The sequence below is a fragment of the Engystomops pustulosus genome, chromosome 5 (assembly GCF_040894005.1).
Source record: "Engystomops pustulosus chromosome 5, aEngPut4.maternal, whole genome shotgun sequence".
In the NCBI taxonomy this organism is placed as follows: domain Eukaryota; kingdom Metazoa; phylum Chordata; class Amphibia; order Anura; family Leptodactylidae; genus Engystomops; species Engystomops pustulosus.
In genome coordinates this window covers 43,706,998-43,729,422 of record NC_092415.1, presented here as the reverse complement: position 1 = coordinate 43,729,422, position 22,425 = coordinate 43,706,998, and the positions used below count along the sequence as shown (strand labels likewise).

Genomic DNA, 22,425 nt, shown 5'->3' with positions numbered 1-22,425 from the left:
CGCCTGACATGCCCAAATTATTTTGAGGCTCTGATCCCTTAGCAACTCCGGTGAAGCAGAAATTGAAATCTGCACTAGTTCAGGCCTGGTGTAGATTTCAACAATAACTTATACAAGTTTTTTGATGTAGCTTATGGTAAATTTGTCTGGCCCACCTTGTGCCTTGCCACCCTGCTTATTTTAAAAGTGGCGCATAAGGGACAAAAAGTTGCTAGTTACATATAATGCAACAGGAATTGCAACAGTTTTATGCCTTGTTTGCCAGTAAACTAGCTCACAAGCCACAATACTTGGCCACTATAGTTTTTTTTTCCATTTTTCGAATAATCCCACGCTTAGTCCCACGACCCCTAATTTGTGCCGCATGCAAGCCAGCTCAGCTGCACCAAAAAACGGTTCATCCCAGACACATGTTAAATATCTGTCCAAGCCGAGCAATCCCTGGTAAAAGTGCAAAGTCCAACAAAAGTGCAGCACGCAAACCTTAGTAAATGAGCACCAATGTTGTTGTTTTGAAGGTTGTTTTTTATGAAGAATGGTTTGAAGTTGGGACCATTTTGAACCATAAAGAACTATGCAAAGGGGGTTGGGCAGTGATTACAGTCTTGTGGACTAATAGATACTTATGGAAGCCCTGGGAATCTTATAGGTAACACATAGTAACACATCTGGTTCCCTGTGATTACATTCATGGAGGATGATGCCATAGTGCGTTAAAGGGAACCTGACAGGTCTACTTTGACACTCAACCTCTCATAGATCCTAATCGCCCAAATAGTCCTACATGAACTTGGTCCAGAATGAAAATAAACTCTTCATATATACTCACTGGAGAGCAGCTACTTTCACAGGGTTGTGGGGTGACCTCGTCCAAAAGTGGATTAAAATAATATTTCATCCACAAGTTGCGCAAATAAACTGAACTACAGGTTCATCCGTGTTCACCTTGTACATTTATACTGTTAGGGTTATAGCAATGTATAATACCTGAGGATGAAGAAACTCCACTGTAAAAAACTACCCAATTTTGGGGAGATTTCTTGCAATGTTATTACAGGGTTGTTTGGGTTTGAAAGAAAATTTACTGTTTTAACATATCTCTTCCTAGATCTGTATCTGATATTAAATCTCAATCCTGGTCAAGTTAATGGAGCTAAAATGCAATACCATAATCCATTTAGCTGAGAGGTAGGTAAATGTTAAAACCTTGAGTGGTTTTTGCTCAGTTTCCTTTCAATCATCTCATGAGCCAACTATAAAGCTTTCTGGGGGTTGCATATCCCCTTTTGGTTTATCTACCTGTGGATTTATTCTGCCTCACTTGTTTGAGTTTTCTGACCATCCCTTGCCTCCTTTTTATCTACTGTGTTGTCACCTGGTTGTGACTCTGACTAATTTATTGAATACAATTGTGTACTCTCTTAATTTTATCTGACTTGCTGACTTTGGCTTCCCCTTCTCCCTATCCCTCATGTTAGAAAATGTCAGGTCAGTCGCTATGTTGGGGCTGCTATCTAGGGAGGTCTAGGGAAGTAGACAGGGACAGCAGGGGGTAGGCTTCATGTCTTAGGTCTCACTGTTCCCTTTTCCTGACAAACCCATAGAGCAGTGGTGGCACTCTGAACCCTCTCAGTGGGCACTCAGGCTGTTGCCCCAGCACAGAATTCACCAGACAGGTCTTGAGGGATCCTCCTGCAGACCCAGGTAGCCCAGGACGTGAAGCATCTGGGTCTACCTGAGACTGCAGGAAGAGAAGGTGTGGACATGGTCAGATTATCAGTAGAGATATTGAAGCTCCTGCTCTTGGCCCCACAATTCTTCCTGTTCAGGGAAGCTCCAATGGCAATCTGAATTTTCCTACCTTCTGTCAATGATATTTGTGTCATCATGACCATTAAAAGCTGTGGTATAGCATGGAGCATGATGTTAGAAATGTAATGCTAGAATTGCTGTGTTGGCACTTTGCAATAAATAAGTGGGTCCAGTCTGCATTTTGGACACGCAATCTCTAAAAGGTTCACCATCACTGCCACAGAGGATATAATAGTGTTTGTTTATTTCTATCTATCAAATATATCCTAGAATCTTAGTTGGTTAGGGTGGAAGTCATAGGTTGTGAGGATGAGTGTCAAAGGAGATTTAACAGCATCTCTACACCTGATCGGGCTGGACTGTGGATCTCTACCGACCCTTTTATCTGTAAATAAGACTTTTCACTATATGGGGCACATGTGTGAGTCCGTCTTTTTCTGTCTGTTTTTTGGGACTTTTCTTGGCTCTCCTGCTGGTCGGATGTATCTTAATGGTTGATACATGTGGAGTTTGGTCTGTAATGAATTTGCGACTTTATTAAACAAAATTCGCAAAAAGTATCCAAAAGTCGCAAACATTTCCTCAGCTAAGATTTGCACAAAAATGTGCTTTTATAAAAAAAAGTTGCAACTTTCACATTTGGATGCAGGTGATAACTGTGGGAACACCACAGGAAACTAGACAATGGCGAACTTTGAAAGGAGACAGTTTTAGGCGCAAACAAAGTCGCAAATGAGCACAAGAACCATGAAAAGTCTAAAAAAATGAAAGAAAAAGCCAAGCTAAAAGTTTGATACATGTGCCCCTATGGGGGGGATTTATCAATGTGTCCCAGGTTCCGTCCGTTTAGTGGAGGAAATCCCTAGTCATTTTCTGTGCCAGATTTATCACTGTGTTAATGAATTTGGTGCAGGATAAGTTTTCCAGTTTAGACCTACTTTAAAGTGGTCTAAACTCTGCGACACAATTTTTAGTTCAAAGAACAATAAAATAGGCCGCGCCCCTTTTAGGTCAAGCCATGCCCATTTCCCAAAGGCGACGCCCCCTCAGTCAGACAAGTTGGAAAATAGCTAAAAACAGGCCTCAAAACCCTTGCTAATGTGGTGTAAGGCTTTTTACGCTGTTTTTTTGGCACAAAAAGTGCTTTAATACATCCCCCCCTATGTGTCATATTATTTGTACCACTAATTGATGGCTTGGGTGGTTACGACATCACAAGGGACCACTGATTACATTGTTTATTGTGTATTTATCTATGTTAAATGTGTATTGAGCATTTTTTTAATGCAGTACTATGGAAGCTTTTACCAATGATTTCATATAGTGTAAATTCAGTACTTTTTCTACAGTCCGTATATTGCTTTATGGTAAAACCTGTTTGAACATCAACTTCCATCTCTGACATTACAACAGCTAACTGAGTGCATAAATATTGTAACACTTCTTAGGTTTTCAGGAGAGCTCAGGGATAACATTTCAAAGTGACAATGAGTAATTTGAGCCAATCCCTCCACCAAGCCCCATCCTCTTACCTGGAGAGGAATATAAGCAGAAGCATCGCAGAAGGTAAGAAAGACCCAAAATTCTCTTTTTTTTAAAATGAAATTCATAATTGACCATATAGGAGTATTAATTAATTTCTGCCGATTTTGCCATCTTTCATGTAACAGCTCGGAGGTACAGAATTAAAGCTAATGTTATATTATATTATACTGTATAAAGTGACACAAAGGCTGCTTATGCTTCTAGTAGAAGTTTGTCTTCTGTTGATTTCATGGTTATATCAAGGTCAGACAACTTTTCTATCGCTGATTCTTTACATGACATTTACTGACACCTCCACTTATCTTCATAGTAAATAAGGTTAGAAACAGACATCAGTCCATCAATTCCAACCTATTAAATTATACTGTGTTAATCTGATTGATATCACAGCTCCGCCGGTTTTGTTTTGTGACCTCTGTTCAGATAGATGTCGCTGTCAGGCATAAGTAGTATTCAATGGCTTGAAAATGTCTGTCAAGAAGACAAGTGTTATGTATAGAGGTTCTTAATGTAGTTCAGATCTTTCTACTACAAGATAAACATATAAGCAATAAAATTTCTTGTATGTCTTTTTCATGTATGTCTGTTATTTGGGCCTATATTTCTCTATATCCATTACCATCATTACATTACAATTGCATACATGGATCTTTGCACAGGAAGTATGAAGACTCATGGAGAGTTATGGAGACTTTGCCATTAAGACCCCATGCACACAAATCTTTACGGAGATTTGGCCACATCTATAAAAACTAGTGCAGTCTGTACTATGTGCAGTTTGCCTCTGGAGTGTGCAGGGGGCGCCAGATTCATCAAAACCGATGCACGATTTTCATGAACCTGGCACCGCCAGCACCGCTACATCTTTTTGCTGCACTTTGTTGCTGCAGAATCGTGGCCGAGACAGAATTGTGTCACCCGTCAATAAAAAATGTGGCACAAACTCTAACAAAGTACTCACTCGCCCGTGGAGGTGCACATTTTTTTGTGTCTTGTTGGACACAGTACTGCCGCAACACAAAACTGGTGCAGACACTTTATAAATACATGTACAAGCAGTTTGCATAATCTTTCTAATGCGAAGTCAGACAGAAAACTGGTGCAAACGCTTTAATAAATGTGGTCTAATAGAAACCACAGATTTTATAGGCCAATGATGGAATATAAAACTTCACTGCGATCCAGCACTGGGACTGCTTTATATGTATCCATTTTAGTGTTTTGGTGTTATCAGATCATTGAGACCAATAGCGTTCCACGAAGAAATGAAAATCTTTGTTCATAATCAGAAAAGGTTGTTACGAGATTTTCTATAATAAATTTAGCTTACATTGTGGAAATAAGATCTTTCCATTACTGTACATCACTGTTCAGGAGATTTATCAGATCTGGTGTAAAAGCAGACTGATTTTTTCATTTTCAAAATGGCATCTGAAATACAAGACCTGGCATCCGATTGGTTACTCTGCTTTAAAAGATAAACTATTTTAGGGCAAAACTATCAAAATTAGCCCTGTTTAAGAAATGAATTGACAAATTTAATTTTAATAATAATAATTTAGGTTAATTGTTTCATTTACTTTGATTTGTGCATCTAAATACCCGCGTATGGTTATTTAGTATGAGTTCCATCCTGAGGAATTAAATGAATACAAACTATTAAAGCTCACAATCTGTATTTTAAAAAAGTCAGCTCCACCTCCTCTATAACATGTTGACTGCAGATAGGACAGTATATACAATCTTTTACAATACTGCCTGTGAATAGGGCACTATGCATACTCTGCTTAGCTCCTCCTACTCTAAAGCATACTATATGCAGATAACAGGGGCGTAACTACAGCGGTAGCAGCCATAGCAGCCGCTATGGGGCCCACAGTGTCAGGGGGACACGTCATCTGACCTGACACAATAAAGAATGGAGGAAGTGCACCATTATATCTATATTATACTGCGCATTGTCCAACATAATATGTATATAACATATACAGTGATGTATATATGCAATATCTGTGATGTGTATATGGTGTCTGTATACACTGTATGTGAGTATGTTGCATATGGCACTGTATGTATGTGTATATGCACATGAGTGTATTTATATGTGATTGTAACTCGCATGTGTGAGTATACTAATATGTATGTTTTTTCAAGTGGGAAGGGGGGCCCCATGCAGTAACCTGCTGGGGGGCCCTGTCTCTCCTAGTTACGCAACTGGCAGATAAGATGCTGTATAACCTGCTTAGCGCCTCCTGCTCTATAACATGTCAGGAGATAGGACACTATGTACAATGTGCCCAGCTTAACTGCTCTATGACACTCTCTTTAGGATTTTTATTGATTTGACTTCTTTTTTGTAGTCTCAGCAATGTAATAATCCAACTGCAGCCTTTTTGACAGACACCACTGCATGATGCAAATATTCTGCTGTCAGGAAACTGATTATTAGCTGCCTTAATAAATAATAAATGAACAGTGGATTTAGTTTCATGCAACTGAAAGCTTAATCTGGCCGTTTCCCGAGTAGCACACCAATTTACTGTAAGTTACAAAGAAATATACTACAACCTATTATTTAATTTTGTGATTTAATATTTCAATATGTCTTGTAACACCAAATTTTATAAACCTCTCTGTGTGTAAGAGCAAGAAAAGCCTGGAACACCAGGAGTAACTTAAACAAGCAATTTATTGGCCTACATAAAGAGAAATAAGAAACAATAAGAATAAATTGAATTGATGCTAAATCGCTTAAGCCGTAAGCCAGTCAATAAAACATGAAACAGAAGGGAAATGAATAATGAACTTTATCACCTATAATTGCCATTAGATTTCCCTAAGGCATATAAGGTTTTGGCTGGTGGAGTTAGTTTACAGAACAGCAACTTAATTCCTTAAGGTATCATACAACACAAAATTGAAACCACTGTGCTCACTATTACAAATTGAAGTCATTATACTTGTGTTATTTTAATACAGAATAAAGATTATAATGTGTTTTACTACTTTCCGGTTTTTTTTTTATTTTTGCATCCCCATTGAATTATACAGTTTTTTGTAGACATTTGCTATTATGTGAAATATTTGGGATTAGCTTCATGGGGTTAAAGGGAGTCTAAATTGTAATAACCTGTTGGAAAGCATGTTGTAGAGGAACGCACTGCAATGTCCACAATGGGGCGCATTTCCTTACCCGGTCCTGTCACGATCCCGCGGTGCATTGTCAGGACTGCCGCGATTCACTAAGATTGTGCGCCCGAGTTCCTGCATCCGTCTCTTATGCGCTGAGGTCCGCTGGAGTTCACCTTCTTCTTCCTGGTGCATGTGAGTGTCTGATCTTGTGACATCTTGTGTTTGAATCCGTCGAGTTGTCCGACGGCCCGGCCCCTGATTTCTGTCACGTGCAAGCTGGTGCCAATGCGCCAAAATCCGATCACGTGCACCAAAATCCTGGGGCAATTCAGCGCAAAACGGATATAACTTGTGAAATCGGTATGCTAATGAGGCAATTGTGGGACACAGCACCAAGACCACTGCTATTCCCACCTAAATCCCTTCCCTCTCCTTCCAGTATCAACCCATGTTTCTAACAAGACAAATCTTCTGCTTATCTGATGATGGAGTAAGTGGTCCAGACAGGAATATTACAGATCTTGGTGCTGAGGACAAGACCTTGGTCAACAAACTGCCTCATTACAATATGGAAAGGAGTTTCTCAGAAGCGGTATAAATGACAGAAAAAATAAGGATATTTCTGAAAGCATAGCACATTTTTCTACAACATGCATTACAGCGCATTATAATGTTTGGGGAGGTGGTAGACTCCCTTTAAAGGGGAAATATGAGATAACAAATTGATTCCATATACACTCACCGGCCACTTTATTAGGTACACCATGCTAGTAACGGGTTGGACCCCCTTTTGCCTTCAGAACTGCATCAATTCTTCGTGGCATAGATTCAACAAGGTGCTGGAAGCATTCCTCAGAGATTTTGGTCCATAATGACATGATGGCATCACACAGTTGCCGCAGATTTGTCGGCTGCACATCCATGATGCAAATCTCCCGTTCCACCACATCCCAAAGATGCTCTATTGGATTGAGATCTGGTGACTGTGGAGGCCATTTGAGTCCAGTGACCTCATTGTCATGTTCAAGAAACCAGTCTGAGATGATTCCAGCTTTATGACATGGCGCATTATCCTGCTGAAAGTAGCCATCAGATGTTGGCTACATTGTGGTCATAAAGGGAGGGACATGGTCAACAACAATACTCAGGTAGGCTGTGGGGTTGCAACGATGCTCAATTGGTACCAAGGGGCCCAAAGAGTGCCAAGAAAATATTCCCCACACCATGACACCACCACCACCAGCCTGAACCGTTGATACAAGGCAGGATGGATCCATGCTTTCATGTTGTTGACGCTAAATTCTGACCCTACCATCCGAATGTCGCAGCAGAAATCGAGACTCATCAGACCAGGCAGCGTTTTTCCAATCTTCTACTGTCCAATTTCGATGAGCTTGTGCAAATTGTAGCCTCAGTTTCCTGTTCTTAGCTGAAAGGAGTGGCACCCGGTGTGGTCTTCTGCTGCTGTAGCCCATCTGCCTCAAAGTTCGACGTACTGTGTGTTCAGAGATGCTCTTCTGCCTACCTTGGTTGTAACGGGTGGCGATTTGAGTCACTGTTGCCTTTCTATCAGCTCGAACCAGTCTGCCCATTCTCCTCTGACCTCTGGCATCAACAAGGCATTTCCGCCCACAGAACTGCCGCTCACTGGATGTTTTTTCTTTTTCGGACCATTGTCTGTAAACCCTAGAGATGCTTGTGCGTGAAAATCCCAGTAGATCAGCAGTTTCTGAAATACTCAGACCAGCCCTTCTGGCACCAACAACCATGCCACATTCAAAGGCACTCAAATCACCTTTCTTCCCCATACTGATGCTCGGTTTGAACTGCAGGAGATTGTCTTGGCCATGTCTACATGCCTAAATGCACTGAGTAGCCGCCATGTGATTGGCTGATTAGAAATTAAGTGTTAACGAGCAGTTGGACAGGTGTACCTAATAAAGTGGCCGGTGAATGTATGTCCATGGGCTGTATTTGCCTTTAAAGCAAATCCCTATTCACTTCAGAGTGACCATTTCTTTGGTTTCCTTAACCCCTTAACGACTTGGCCTTTTTTAGTTTTTTCACTTCCATTTTTCACTCACAATCTTCAAAAATCTATACCTTTTTTTTTCCACATGAAGAGCTGTGTTATGGCTTATTTTCTGTGTAACAAATTGCACTTCATAGTGACGTTATTTAATATTCCATGGCGTGTACTGGCAAGCGGGAAAAAAATTCCAAATGCAGTGAAAATGGTGAAAAAACACATTTGCGACGTTTTCTTGTGGGCTTGGATTTTACAGCTTTCACTCTGCATCCCAAATGACATGTCTACTTTATTGTTTGGGTCGGTATGATCACGTGGATACCAAATTTGTATAGGTTTTAATAATGTTTTCATACATTTAAAAAAATTAAAACCTCCTGTACAAAATATTTTTTTTTTATTTTGCCATCTTCTGGCGTCAATAACTTTTTCATACTTTGGTGTACGGAGCTTTGGGTAGTGTCATTTTTTGCAAATTTTGATGGCGTTTTCATTGCTATAATTTTTGGGACTGTGGGACCTTTTGATCACTTTTTATGAATTTTTTTATATTTTTCAAAATGGCAAAAAAAATGCCATTTTCGACTTTTTCGTTACGCTATTTTCCGTTACGGGGTTAAACGCAGTGAAAAATCTTTATTATATTTTGATAGATCAGGCATTTTCGGACGCGGCGATACCAAATGTGTTTATGATTTTTGCTGTTTATTTATATTTATATCAGTTCTAGGGAAAGGGGGTGATTTGAATTTTTAGGTTTTTTTATTATAATTTTTTTAAAACTTTTTTTTATTTTTACTTTTACTATTTTTCAGACTCCCTAGGGTTCTGATTCATCCTATCATATACTGCCATACTACTGTATGGCAGTATATGTGGATTTTACTCCCCATGCATTACAATGTGCAATTAGCACATTGTAATGCATGGGTTAAAACGAAGTAGCCTCGGGTATTCAGAACACCTGAGGCTACCATGGCGACGGATCGGTGCTCCCCGTGACGTCATCAGGGAGCGGCGATCCGCGACAAGATTGCTGGCGGCGATCGAGGTGAAAACACCCGCAATCGGTGCTAGAAATATGCAGCAAAGACTTACCGGCTATGGAAAGGGCTCGGCCCGCGAGTACGGTGCGCATCGGGAAGGGATTAAAGGAGTTTTGCAGTACAATGATATTGACGACTTAACCATAACATAGAACTACACAGGGGCGTAACTACAGAGGTAGCAGCCATAACAGCCACTATGGGGCCCGCGGTGTCAGGGGGCCCCATCATCTGACCTGACACAATAAAGAATGGAGGATGTGCACCATTATATCTATATTGTACGGCACATTGTCCAGCGTAATATGTATATAACATATACTGTGATGTATATATGCAGTATCTGTGATGTGTATATGGTGTCTGTATACACTGTATGTGAGTATGTTGCATATGGCACTGTATGTATGTGTATATGCACATGAGTGTATTTATATATGATTGTAACTTGCATGTGTGAGTATACTAATATGTATATTTTTTAAGTGGGAAGGGGGACCCCATGCAATAGCCTGCTGGGGGGCCCTGTCTCTCCTAGTAACTCCACTGGGACTTCAATATCAGATCCAGGAGACCCTGCTTTCTTGATCAATTAATTCTGGCATGCTTCAGTGTCAGAATTATTGCATAAAATTGAGTTGGATGAATAACATTCAGATTGCTCTGGAAGATCTATCTGAAGTGTCTGACAGCAAAATTGTTCTAGTTGCTCATGGCAACCAATCAAAACGCAGCTTTCATTTTATATACTTCTGTGGGAAAATTAAAGCTGAGCTCTGATTGGTCGTCATAAGCAACTAGGACAGTTTAGCTCTCAGTTACTTCTGATAAATCTGCCCCTGTTATTAGATGAGGTGTGTTACTTGGAGGTGAATCATTAGGAACTGGGGCTTCTACCCTGAATACAGAGCTGCTCTGGTTCTTGAGCAGCAGGCAGCCAAAACATCTGATCACTGTTGGACCCCTCACTAATATGATACAGATCAGGAAAACTCCTTTAAATGTTTGTGTGAGACACTGGGGCATGTTTACTAAGAATGTAGGAAACTGCACTAAAAGTGCCTGTGTATAATGCTGGGTGCGCCAGATTCATTAAAGGGGTATTCCAGGAATCAGCATAATTCATATACAAATGGCTCCTTAAAATGGAAGCTAATATGTAATTAGTTGTTATTTAAAATGGTGCTTCCCTTAGCAGTAAAATGCTGTGGACATAGACTGTAATGAAGAATTAAAATGCTACTGGCCCTTTAATCAGTCCGTTAATTTCTGTACAAAACAGACACAGGACACAAGATGCCGCTGGTCACATGTCCACATCACATGTCCTGCACCAGCCTGGGCAGGTCATGTGATCACCAGTATGTTTGGATGTGGTCGGTTGGCTGCAGTGCATCCAGTATGGCCATTATGGGGTTAGACATCATCCCAGCGAGGTAATGTGCAGTGATGGCAGTTACACATCATTACTATGGTAACTGAGCAGGACAGTCTGTTACATCATCACTGGGAGCAGAGCAAAAGAGGGAAGAGGAGTTACTGAGAACTAAAGGATCATGGGACTTGTAGTTGTAGATGACGGCCATCTTGGTGATAACTCTACATACTTTAGAGAGACCATAAAATTTAGTGAATCATAAAATCAAACTATTTAAGCTCCGTTTTGTGACTAACGACATTGAGTTTTGTTATATTCCTCTATTTATATCATCATGTGTTTTTGTATCATCCCGGAATACCCCTTTAAGAACGTGCGCCAGAAATCATGACTCTTCCCTCCACTGTCCCAACATAGTTCACCAACTGTTTTGCAGTGCACCTTTAACATGGGGCAAGCAAAAGACTTTGCATGATAAATCTGTGTCATGGTCCGACCGAGCGCCGGAACGCCCCTACCTGTGCAGGCAATTTATACTAGAAAGAACATGCAAAGTCCAAAAGAAAACTGGCGCAAAGCCCTTAGTAAACATAATTAAGTTTCCAAGTAAATTTATATTATGATATTGTTATTTATGTTTAATATTTCATACTATTTGTTATTACATTATTATGGCAAAAATATTAAATGATTTTTACTTGAATTCTTCCAGGTTAAAATGTCTGAACAAAGGCAGCGCTCTTTGTCCACATCCGGGGAAGCTTTATATCAAATTCTTGGCTTGGAGAAAGGAGCAACACATGATGATATCAAGAAATCTTACAGGTAACTTTACATATAAACATTACAGCGGAACACAGATAATGTGGAAACAGATTTACACTGATTGGAATTAGCAATAGATAGATGACAATACAACCTTATTAGACAAAGTAAGGAATAAAGGTGTTGGCCACTTTGCCTTATGTTTTGTAGTGTGTGTGTGGGGGGGGGGCAGGTAATTTATCAATATACATCTATTAAAAGTTCTGCTCCGCTATCTTAAAGGGGTTATCCGGTTATAAAAAATTACTTAGGGCCAGGCTGGGGCGCTCTATTTAAAAATAATAAACTTGTACTTACCTCCTCCGGTGCCGCCGATGTCCCTCGCCGTGGTCCGTCTGATCCGTGCCCCTGTTTATTTACAGGGGCACAGAAGCCTCGCACAGGGAACTTCCGGTCCATGATGTGGCCGGCTCCTCCCATCTGTCCCTATCTAGCAGCGCTGTAATCGCTGGGAGATGGTGTCAGATGGGAGCTTTCGACCGGCAGGTGCACAGATCATACAGAGCGTGGCGCAGGACATCAGCGGTGCTGGAGGAGGTAAGTACACGTTTATTATTTTTAAATAGCCCACCCCAGCCCGGCCCTAAATAGCCCACCCCAGCCCAGGCCTAAGTAAATGTTTACACCCGGATAACCCCTTTAATAGGTAATGTGAAGCCTCATGTCTTTTGCCATTCCTGTGCATAAAATGGCTGCATATGGAGAATCATGTGATCTCTATCTGTCCATGAATATAAGATTAAGGTCTTGGCAGGACTATTGCTATTGGTCAGAGACCACATGACCCTCCATCTGCAGCCATTTTATGGTCAGGAATGTCTGGCTGAGGAGGTAAAAGACAGGAGGCTTCACTTTACATATCAAGAAAGCAGAGCCAAAATATTAATAGATGTATATCGGTAAATTACCTAATATCCTGCCCCCCCCACCCACTTACACACAGATTACAAAAAACATGAGGTAAAGTGGCCAACCCTTTTAAATTGTTGCCCTCCAATGTCACTTCATTTAACACACATCAATATAGCAATATCAGAAATATTTATCTTAATTAATGATTTAAATTACATTGAATAAAAAGAGAATGGAAATGTGTAATGCTATACAGGCAGTCCCCGGATTACGTACAAGATAGGTTCCATAGGTTCTTAAATTGAATTTGTATGTAAGTTGAAACTGTATATTTTATAATTGCAGTTCCAGACAATTTTTTTTTGCCCCAGTGACAATTGGAGTTTCTAAATTTTATGTAGTAATGGGACCAAGGATTCTCAATAAAGCTTCATTACAGACACCTTACAGCTGATCATCGCAGCCTAGGACTAAAGTAAAGCATCCAAAGAGCTCCACCAGATGTCACAGTGGGCAGTGGGGTCCGTCTTTAACTAGGGGTCATCTGTAAGTTGGGTATCCTTAAGTAGGGGACCACCTGTACTATTAGAAAACCCTTCAATGAAATCAAAGGAAATTTCTTCATTCATTTCCACACTTTAAAGGACATCTACCACCAGGATCAAGAATTGTAAACCCAGCACACTTACATGCTGGTGTGTGCCCCCTCTGGCAGGATCCGCTCTTCCTTTAGCTTCTTATGCCCTGGTTTTTACAAAACAAAGGATTTTTAAATAATGCAAGTCAGCCTCAGGGGCTCTGGGTGTTAATGGAGCCTGGAGCGCCTCAGACTTATTTGCAAAATTTAAAAGCCTTTATTTGTAAAACCCATAAGCTTAAAGAAGAGCAGATCCTGCCATAGGGGGCTCACATCAGCATGTCATTGCACTTGGTTTACAATCCTTTATCCTGGCGGTAGATGTCCTTTAAATGGGTTGTCCAAATTCAGCAATTAATTGATATTGTTTGTGTAACAAAAACTTATAAAATTTTCTTATATACTTCTAGCATTAATTACTCACAGTTTTCTAGGCTTCTGCTTAACACCATTTTTTTTAGGAATCAACATTGTTTACTTTCTGTGGATTAATATTGGTCATGTGATGTCACACAGATGACAAAGCTCTGATTAGTCTTTGATATATAACAAGTAGAGATGAGCGAACATACTCGTCCGAGCTTGATGCTCGTTCGAGCATTAGCGTACTCGAAACTGCTCGTTGCTCGGACGAATACTTCGCCCGCTCGTGAAAATGGCATCTCCCGCCGTTTTGCTTTTTGGCGGCCAGAAACAGAGCCAATCACAAGCCAGGAGACTCTGCACTCCACCCAGCATGATGTGGTACCCTTACACGTCGATAGCAGTGGTTGGCTGGCCAGATCAGGTGACCCTGGAATAGACTAGCCCCTGTCTGCGCTGCTCGGATCATTCTGTGTCTGGATGCCGCTAGGGAGAGAGCTGCTGCTGGTCAGGGAAAGCGTTGGGCTGTTCTATTAGAATAGTGTTTGGCAGGAGTGATTCTACAAGAACCCAACAGCCCTTCTTAGGGCTACAATAACGTTATACATTTTTTTTTTTTATTTGCAGCTAGTACCATATTGTGAGGAATTTGCAGGGGGACTTGCTACCGTTGTGTTTAGCTCTTAGTGACACACATATCCACCTCAAACACCAAAGTGGGAAAATTTATTAGGGGTTTGATTTCAATTAGGCACAGTCTGCCATTTACTTTTTATTTTACGTTTATTTTTTCGTAACTCAGCGTCATCTCATCTGGCATAGCAGTGTGCTTTCATACTTGGCTAGAAAATAGCCATAGCAATAGGATAGCATCGTTTGGTTTTAAAAACTAAAAAACACAAAAAAAACCCCACAAAAAAACACAAAAAAAAGTTAAAAAAAAATTAAAGTTATAACTTTCATTTTCAAAATGTTTAACCCGAGGGCTAGGGGTAGAGGACGAGGGCGGGGACGTGGGCGTCCAACTACTGCAGGGGTCAGAGGCCGTGGTCCTGGGTGGGGTGAGACACCACCTGCTGATGAGGGAGCAGGGGAACGCCGCAGAGCTACACTCCCTAGGTTCATGTCTGAAGTTACTGGGACTCGTGGTAGAGCACTGTTGAGGCCAGAACAGTGCGAACAGGTTATGTCGTGGATTGCCGACAATGCTTCGAGCAATTTGTCCACCAGTCAGTCTTCCACGCAGTCCACCCATGTCACCGAAATCGGCACTCCTCCAGCTCCTGCACCTCAGCCTCCTCCCCCCCAGTCTGCCCCCTCCCAGGAAAATTTGGCATTTGAACCGGCATACTCTGAGGAACTGTTTTCTGGACCCTTCCCACAGTCACAAACCACTTGTCCGGTTGCTGCTGAGCAATTTTCCGATGCCCAGGTTTTCCACCAGTCGCAGTCTGTGGGTGATGATGACCTTCTTGACGTAGTGGAAGAAGTGTGTAAAGAGGTGTCCGACGATGAGGAGACACAGTTGTCAGACAGTGGTGAAGTTGTTGTCAGGGCAGGAAGTCCGAGGGGGGAGCAGACTGAGGGATCGGAGGATGATGAGGTGACAGACCCAAGCTGGGTTGAGAGGCCGGGTGAACACAGTGCTTCTGAGACGGAGGAGAGTCCTCGACCAGAACAGGTTGGAAGAGGCAGTGGTGGGGCCAGACGGAGAGGCAGGGCCAGAGCAGGTGCATCAGCGCCAAATGTGTCACGTAGTGAAGCTCCCGTGGCGAGGGCTCCCGCGGCGAGGGCTAGATTTTCAGAAGTCTGGAGGTTCTTTAAGGAAACACCGGATGGCCGACGGACTGTGGTGTGCAACCTTTGCCAAACCAGGATCAGCAGGGGTTCCACCACTACTAGCTTAACTACCACCAGTATGCGCAGGCATATGAATGCTAAACACCCCACTCAGTGGCACCAAGCCCGTTCACCTCCGGCCGTGCACACCACTGCTCCTTCCCCTGTGTCAGCTGATAGTCAGCCCCCTGCCCAGGACCCTGGCACAAAAACCCCATCTTCGCCTCCACGATCCTCCACAGCATCCACCAGCGTTCAGCTCTCCATACCCCAGACGCTGGAGCGGAAACGGAAATATAGTGCAACCCACCCGCACGCCCAAGCCCTTAATGTCCACATCTCCAGATTGCTTAGCCTGGAGATGCTGCCCTATAGGCTAGTAGAGACCGAGGCCTTTCGCAATCTCATGGCGGCGGCCGCCCCTCGGTATTCGGTCCCCAGCCGCCACTACTTTTCCCGATGTGCCGTCCCACCCCTGCACCAGCATGTGTCAGACAACATCATCCGTGCCCTGACCAACGCCGTTTCTGACAAGGTCCACCTGACCACGGACACGTGGACGAGTGCTGCCGGGCAGGGCCACTATATATCGCTGACGGCACATTGGGTTAACTTGGTGGAGGCTGGGACCGAGTCTGACCCTGCGGCTGGTCATATACTGCCGACGCCGAGGATTGCGGGGCCTACCTCGGTCTAGGTCTTTCAGGCCTACTATGCCTCCTCCTCCTCCCACCCCTCCTCCACCTCCTCCTCCGAACTACCATCCGTGGGCATGGCGCCATCAGTCGCTAGCTCTAGGCACAGCAGCAGTGCCGTCGCTAAGCGACAGCAGGCGGTGCTCAAACTGCTGAGCCTAGGCGATAAAAGGCACACCGCCCAAGAACTATTACAGGGCATCACGGCGCAGACTGATCTGTGGCTGGCACCGCTGAACCTGAAGCCAGGCATGGTTGTGTGTGACAACGGCCGTAACCTGGTGGCGGCTCTGCAACTCGGCAGACTGACACATGAGCCATGCCTGGCCCATGTGTTAAATCTGATAGTTCAGCGTTTCCTCAAGACATACCCCAATCTGTCTGATTTGCTCACGAAGGTGCGCCGCATCTGTGCGCATTTCAGGAAGTCCAGCACAGATGCTGCCACTCTCAGGGCAGCGCAGCGCCGCCTCCAACTGCCCGCTCACCGACTGTTGTGTGACGTGCCCACGAGGTGGAATTCAACATTAACCATGTTATCCAGAGTTTACCAGCAGCGCAGAGCGATTGTAGACTGCCAGATGTCAACTTCCACCAGAACTGGTAGTCAGGTCAGTCAGCTTCCTCAAGTCTACAATGAGGAGTGGACGTGGATGTCTGATATCTGTCAGGTGCTGAGTAACTTTGAGGAGTCAACACAGATGGTCAGTGGCGATGCCGCCATCATCAGCCTCACCATCCCGCTGCTTGGCCTGTTGAAAAACTCTCTGATCAGCATGAAGTCGGAAGCTTTGCGCTCGTCACAAGAGACGGGGGAAGAAGATTCCCTTGTTGATAGCCAAAGCACCCTTAGGTCTGTTTCTCAGCGCATGTCGGAGGAGGTGGAGGAGGATGAGGAGGAGAATGTTGGCGAGACACAAGAGGGGACCATTGTTCAGTCCTTCACTGTTCAGCGTGTATGGGCAGAAGAAGAGGAGTTGGAGGAGTTGGAGGAGGAGGAAATGGACAGTCAGGCCAGTGAGGGGAGTGAATTCTTGCGCGTTGGTACTCTGGCGCATATGGCAGATTTCATGCTAGGCTGCCTATCCCGTGACCCTCGCGTTCAAAGAATTTATTCCAGCACCGATTACTGGGTGTTCACTCTCCTGGACCCACGGTACAAGCAAAATCTTTCCACTCTCATCCCTGGAGAGGAAAGGAGTGTGAGAATGCATGAATACCAGCAGGCCCTGGTGCACAAGCTGAAACAGTATTTCCCTTCTGACAGCGCTAGCGGCAGAGTGCGTAGTTCTGCGGGACAAGTAGCGAGGGGGAGTAGGCGAGCAGGCAGCTTGTCCAGCACTGGCAAGGGTACGCTTTACAAGGCTTTTGCCAGCTTTATGTCACCCCAGCAAGACACTGACACCTGTCCCCAGTCTCGGCAGAGTAGGGCTGATCTTTACAGAAAGATGGTGAGGGAGTACGTAGCTGACCATACCATCGTCCTAAATGATCACACAGCTCCCTACAACTACTGGGTTTCAAAGCTGGACATGTGGCACGAACTGGCGCTGTACGCCTTGGAGGTTCTTGCCTGCCCTGCCGCTAGCGTCTTGTCCGAGCGGGTTTTCAGTGCAGCTGGTGGCATCATCACCGATAAGCGTACACGCCTGTCGACTGACAGCGCTGACAGGCTGACGCTTATTAAGATGAATAAAGCCTGGATTTCTCATAATTTCCAATCTCCACCAGGTGAAGGAAGCTCAACCTGAATAATTTATGCACTCCTCCTCCTCATTTTCCTCCTTCTCCTCCTCTTTGTACACTAAAGCAGAGGAAACTGGCTATTTTTTGACAGGGCCCACTGGCTCTAGCTATAGTACTTTATGCATTTAATTTTTCTGGAGGGCCACCTACCCGGTCCTCTGTTTTAAACAATTTTTGGGACTGCCACATACAGGCACTCAATCTATTCAATTTTTCTGGAGGGCCACCTACCTGCTCCTCTGGTTTGAAAACTTTTTTGGACTGCCACATACAGGCACTCAATCTATTTCATTTTTCTGGAGGGCCACCTACCTGCTCCTCTGGTTTGAAAACTTGTTTGGACTGCCACATACAGGCACTCAATCTATTTCATTTTTCTGGAGGGCCACCTACCTGCTCCTCTGGTTTGAAAACTTTTTTGGACTGCCACCTACAGGCACTATCCAAATTAAATTGTCTCCATAGCAGCCTCCACACGTTGTCTCCATTGCTACCTCCAAAAGTCGTCCATATAGCTGCCTCCATACATCGTCCCCTTATCAAACGAGGTGTGTCAGGCAGAAATTTGGGTTGTTTTCATGGATTCCACATCAAATTTGTTAACTTTGTCGCCACCCTGCTGTGTAATCCACAAAATATACTGGCAAACTTTTACCATTTACGGATATTATTTCAGCGCTTCTTGCGCATCTGTTTACATTCCCCTCACCCACCATATCCTAAACTTTTAAGAACGCTACTACACTTGATCTTATACAAAAGGTTCTTAGAAGTGCTGTTTGGGGAGTAGCCTAGAGACAGGGGCTTGGATTGGCGAAAGCTCGCCTGGAAGCGGAGCGCCAGCTCCATCCCAAGATCCAACTAACATAGTTTTAACTGCAGCACCTTTAATCTACTACTAGTTCACTGCCTCCATAATAATAATAATAATCTTTATTTATATAGCGCCATCAAATTCCGTAGCGCTTTACAAATCATAGGAAACAAATACAAATGTAATGTAACAGAGCACAACATTTGTATGGAACAACAGGAGTGAGGTCCCTGCTCGCCAGAGCTTACGGTTTATGAAGATGATGGGGTAACACTAGGTAAAATAATATTTAATGGTCAAGCCATTCTTCTTAGGGAATAGAACAAAATATAATAAATGGAATTGCTGTCGCTTGAACCACTCAGCCGTCATCTTATATACCAGGTCCAGGGTGAATGGGACTGCAGAGAAGTCTGGTGCCTGTTGGTTGCTGGATAACAGATGGGAGGACGACACAGGACGGGTTAGTAGAAGAGTTAAAACTTCATGCAGTTAATGAGTGTTATAGGCTTGCCTAAAGAAATGGGTTTTAAGAGCACGTTTAAAACTTTGGAGGTTAGGTATTAGTCTGATAGTCCGGGGCAGAGCATTCCATAGAATTGGTGCAGCTCTAGAGAAGTCTTGGAGACGCGAGTGGGAGGTCCGCACTAGGGTAGAGGTTAATCTAAGATCACTGGCGGATCTAAGAGCACGGGTTGGGCGATAGACTGAGATAAGAGAGGAGAGGTAGGGGGGTGCAGCATTATACAGAGCTTTATGGATGAGGGTTATTATTTTAAACTGTATTCGAAAGGAGACTGGCAGCCAGTGCAGCGACTGGCATGAACTGTAGGCATACATGGTCCCCTTATCAAACGAGCTGTGTCAGGCAGAATTTTGGGTTGTTTTCATGGCTTCCACAACAAACTTGTTAACTTTGTCGCCACCCTGCTGTGTAATCCACAAAATATACTGGCAAACTTTTATCATTTACCGATATTATTTCAGCGCTTCTTGCGCATCTGTTTGCATTCCCTTCACCCGCCATATCCTAAACTTATAAGAACGCTACTACACTTGATCTTATACAAAAGGTTCTTAGAAGTGCTGTTTGGGGAGTAGCCTAGAGACAGGGGCTTGGATTGGCGAAAGCTCGCCTGGCAGCGGAGCGCCAGCTCCATCCCAAGATCCAACTAACATAGTTTTAACTGCAGCACCTTTAATCTACTACTAGTTCACTGCCTCCATACATGGTCCCCTTATCAAACGAGCTGTGTCAGGCAGAATTTTGGATTGTTTTCAGGCTTCCATGTTAACTTTGTCCCCACCCTGCTGTGTAATCCACAAAATATACTGGCAAACTTTTATCATGTACCGATATTATTTGAGCGCTTCTTGCTCACCTCCTTTGGTTCCTCTCTGCCACCCATTGGTTTGAAGCCTGAGTCCATTTAGGGTATGTCGCCATGCCACTCTCTAGCCTGCCGCTGCTGCCGCTGCCTCTGCATGCCGTCCCCTATAGTGTCAGGGTCAATTATTGGATGTTTTAGATGCTATCTAGCTTCATTCTGTCACTCTGTCATGGCCATGCTGTTGCCCATAATTTTGGCATAATGGTGCGTTTAAGCAGCCTCAGAGGCATCCATGCATGCTGCCCCTGCTGTTTCCTGTCCATTTCCGTGGTGTTTCCATCCTTTTCTGAGGTTCCCAGGTGTTTGGCCAAGCTTCCCTGTGCAGAGCCTTGGTCCCCTTGAAAAATGCTCGAGTCTCCCATTGACTTCAATGGGGCTCGTTATTCGAGACGAGCACTCGAGCATCGGGAAAAGTTCGTCTCGAATAACGAGTACTCGAGCATTTTAGTGCTCGCTCATTTCTAATAACAAGCCATGCATCTGTGTGACATCTCATGACCAGGGACCAATTTTTAATCCACTGGAAGTAAAAAAAAAAAGCTTCCAATCAAAAAAAATTGTATTACAAGAACAATATCAATTATTTACTGAAAGTGGACAACCCTTTTAACCCCTTCCCCCTACAGCCAGGGTTAGACTTCCTGAGCAAGGCAATGTTTAAGTTTCATATGCCTCTTTTTATGGTAATGACTTTGGACTAATAATAATAATTCTTTATTTATATAGCGCACACAGATTACGCAGCGCTTCACAAGCATGTCAAATTGGTCCCTGTCCCCATGGGGCTCACAATCTAAACAGCCTAACAGTATGTTTTGGAGTGTGGGAGGAAACCCACGCAAACACGGAGAGAACATACAAACTCTTTGCAGATGTTGACCTGAGTGGGATTCGAACCCAGGACCCCAGTGCTGCAAGGCAGAAGTGCTACTCACTCCGCCACCATGCCGCCCATAATATGTAACCATGCACATTTTTTTGACACACTAGGAGGAATTTACTACGGCAGTTTTCGAAATCACACCATTTTGGGCATGATGGGGTGGGGCATGTACACCCCAGCGGCTATATTTTATATAATCTCCACTGGAAAGTTGGAGGAGACTATAACTGCCAGGTTAGGCCTGGTTTGCATTGGCCTCATATGGCGGAAATCACTTCCGGATCATCTGTGAGGTAGAAGCCTCTTAGTATATCTGACCTCTAGAAATCCGTCCGGAGTGACGGATATAAACTGGCCTTCAAAACACCATTCTTAATATATTCCCCCCAGTGTACTTCATGACTCAGTCCCACTACTTTATATGGCTGTAACTATTGAAAATTTGAATGTACTAAAGTGATTAGTGTAGGTTACAGCTGACACCCCAAGTTTTCTGCTGACAATTCAGCTCTGTTGATGAGCGGAACCAAAATCAGCTCCTTGATGTTCTATTACTGCATGGAGCGCTAAGTGACAACACTCCATGCAGTAGTAGTAACTCAAGGAGGGCTAAGGGGTTAATGAAAGAATTGAGAAACATTTTAAAAATGTTTTTCATTTATTTTCACTTTTATATTTTTTGTTAGCCCCACTATAGGATTTGAACAGGTGCTCATCTATCTGATTGCTTGTTCAGTCTATGTATTAGTGTTGTCAGCCTATGCATATGTATTGTCTGACAGGTAGATTCTTGTTCATTGGTTCTTATTGACCTTGTGAAGACATAGGGGGTAATTTATCATTAGACCGTCTCCGGTCTTTGGAGCTCCACTGGAGTCAGATTCATTAAAGTGGCTTTGTCCCTTGATAAATCTGCTGCCAGTGCTTTTTTGTTGTTTGTGACAGTTGCAAGGAAAGTCGCAAAAAACTTGTCTATGCAAATAATCAATTTGGCACAAGCATTGTCTGTGTCAAAGTGATTTTATAATAATAATTTATAATTTTTTATTTTTTATAGCGCCTACAGATTCTGCAGCGCTGCACAGAGTTTGCCAAATCGGTCCCTGTCCCCATGGGGCTCATAATCTAATCAACCTACCAGTGTGTTTTGGAGTGTGGGAGGAAACCTACACAAATGTAGAGAGAACATACAAACTCTTTGCAGATGTTGACCCGGGTGGGACTTGAACAGAGGACTCCAGCGCTGCAAGGCAAAAGTGCTACCCACTGAGCCACCGTGCTGAGTGACTTTGCACTGTCCTATGTTCATTTGGGTCGTCAAGGCCAAACATAGACAAAAAACCCAGTGATAAATTACCCTCTCAGTATCAATGGCCTAATCCGTTGTCTGTTGTATCAAAAACAAAACTGCAGACTTCTCACTGCTTTGGGAACCTAC

The 22,425-nt window shown here is 43.4% G+C and overlaps 1 protein-coding gene across 7 annotated transcripts in view; it reads left to right on the top strand.

Annotated features, from left to right (window-relative positions):
- The window catches only part of DNAJC5B (DnaJ heat shock protein family (Hsp40) member C5 beta), a 107,460-nt gene that overhangs the window by 62,080 nt on the left and 22,955 nt on the right, over window positions 1-22,425 (top strand). For 3 of the 7 annotated variants that reach the window (XM_072151812.1, XM_072151816.1, XM_072151815.1), the window contains exon 2: window positions 11,655-11,767. In XM_072151812.1, the coding sequence (XP_072007913.1) occupies window positions 11,661-11,767 (107 nt within the window). In that variant the 5' untranslated portion in view covers window positions 11,655-11,660. Of the gene's footprint in view, window positions 1-3,260; window positions 3,379-10,357; window positions 10,419-10,915; window positions 11,001-11,067; window positions 11,155-11,654; window positions 11,768-22,425 lie in introns of those variants that run through there. The other 4 variants (XM_072151814.1, XM_072151813.1, XM_072151811.1 and 1 more) reach the window with 4 other exon arrangements.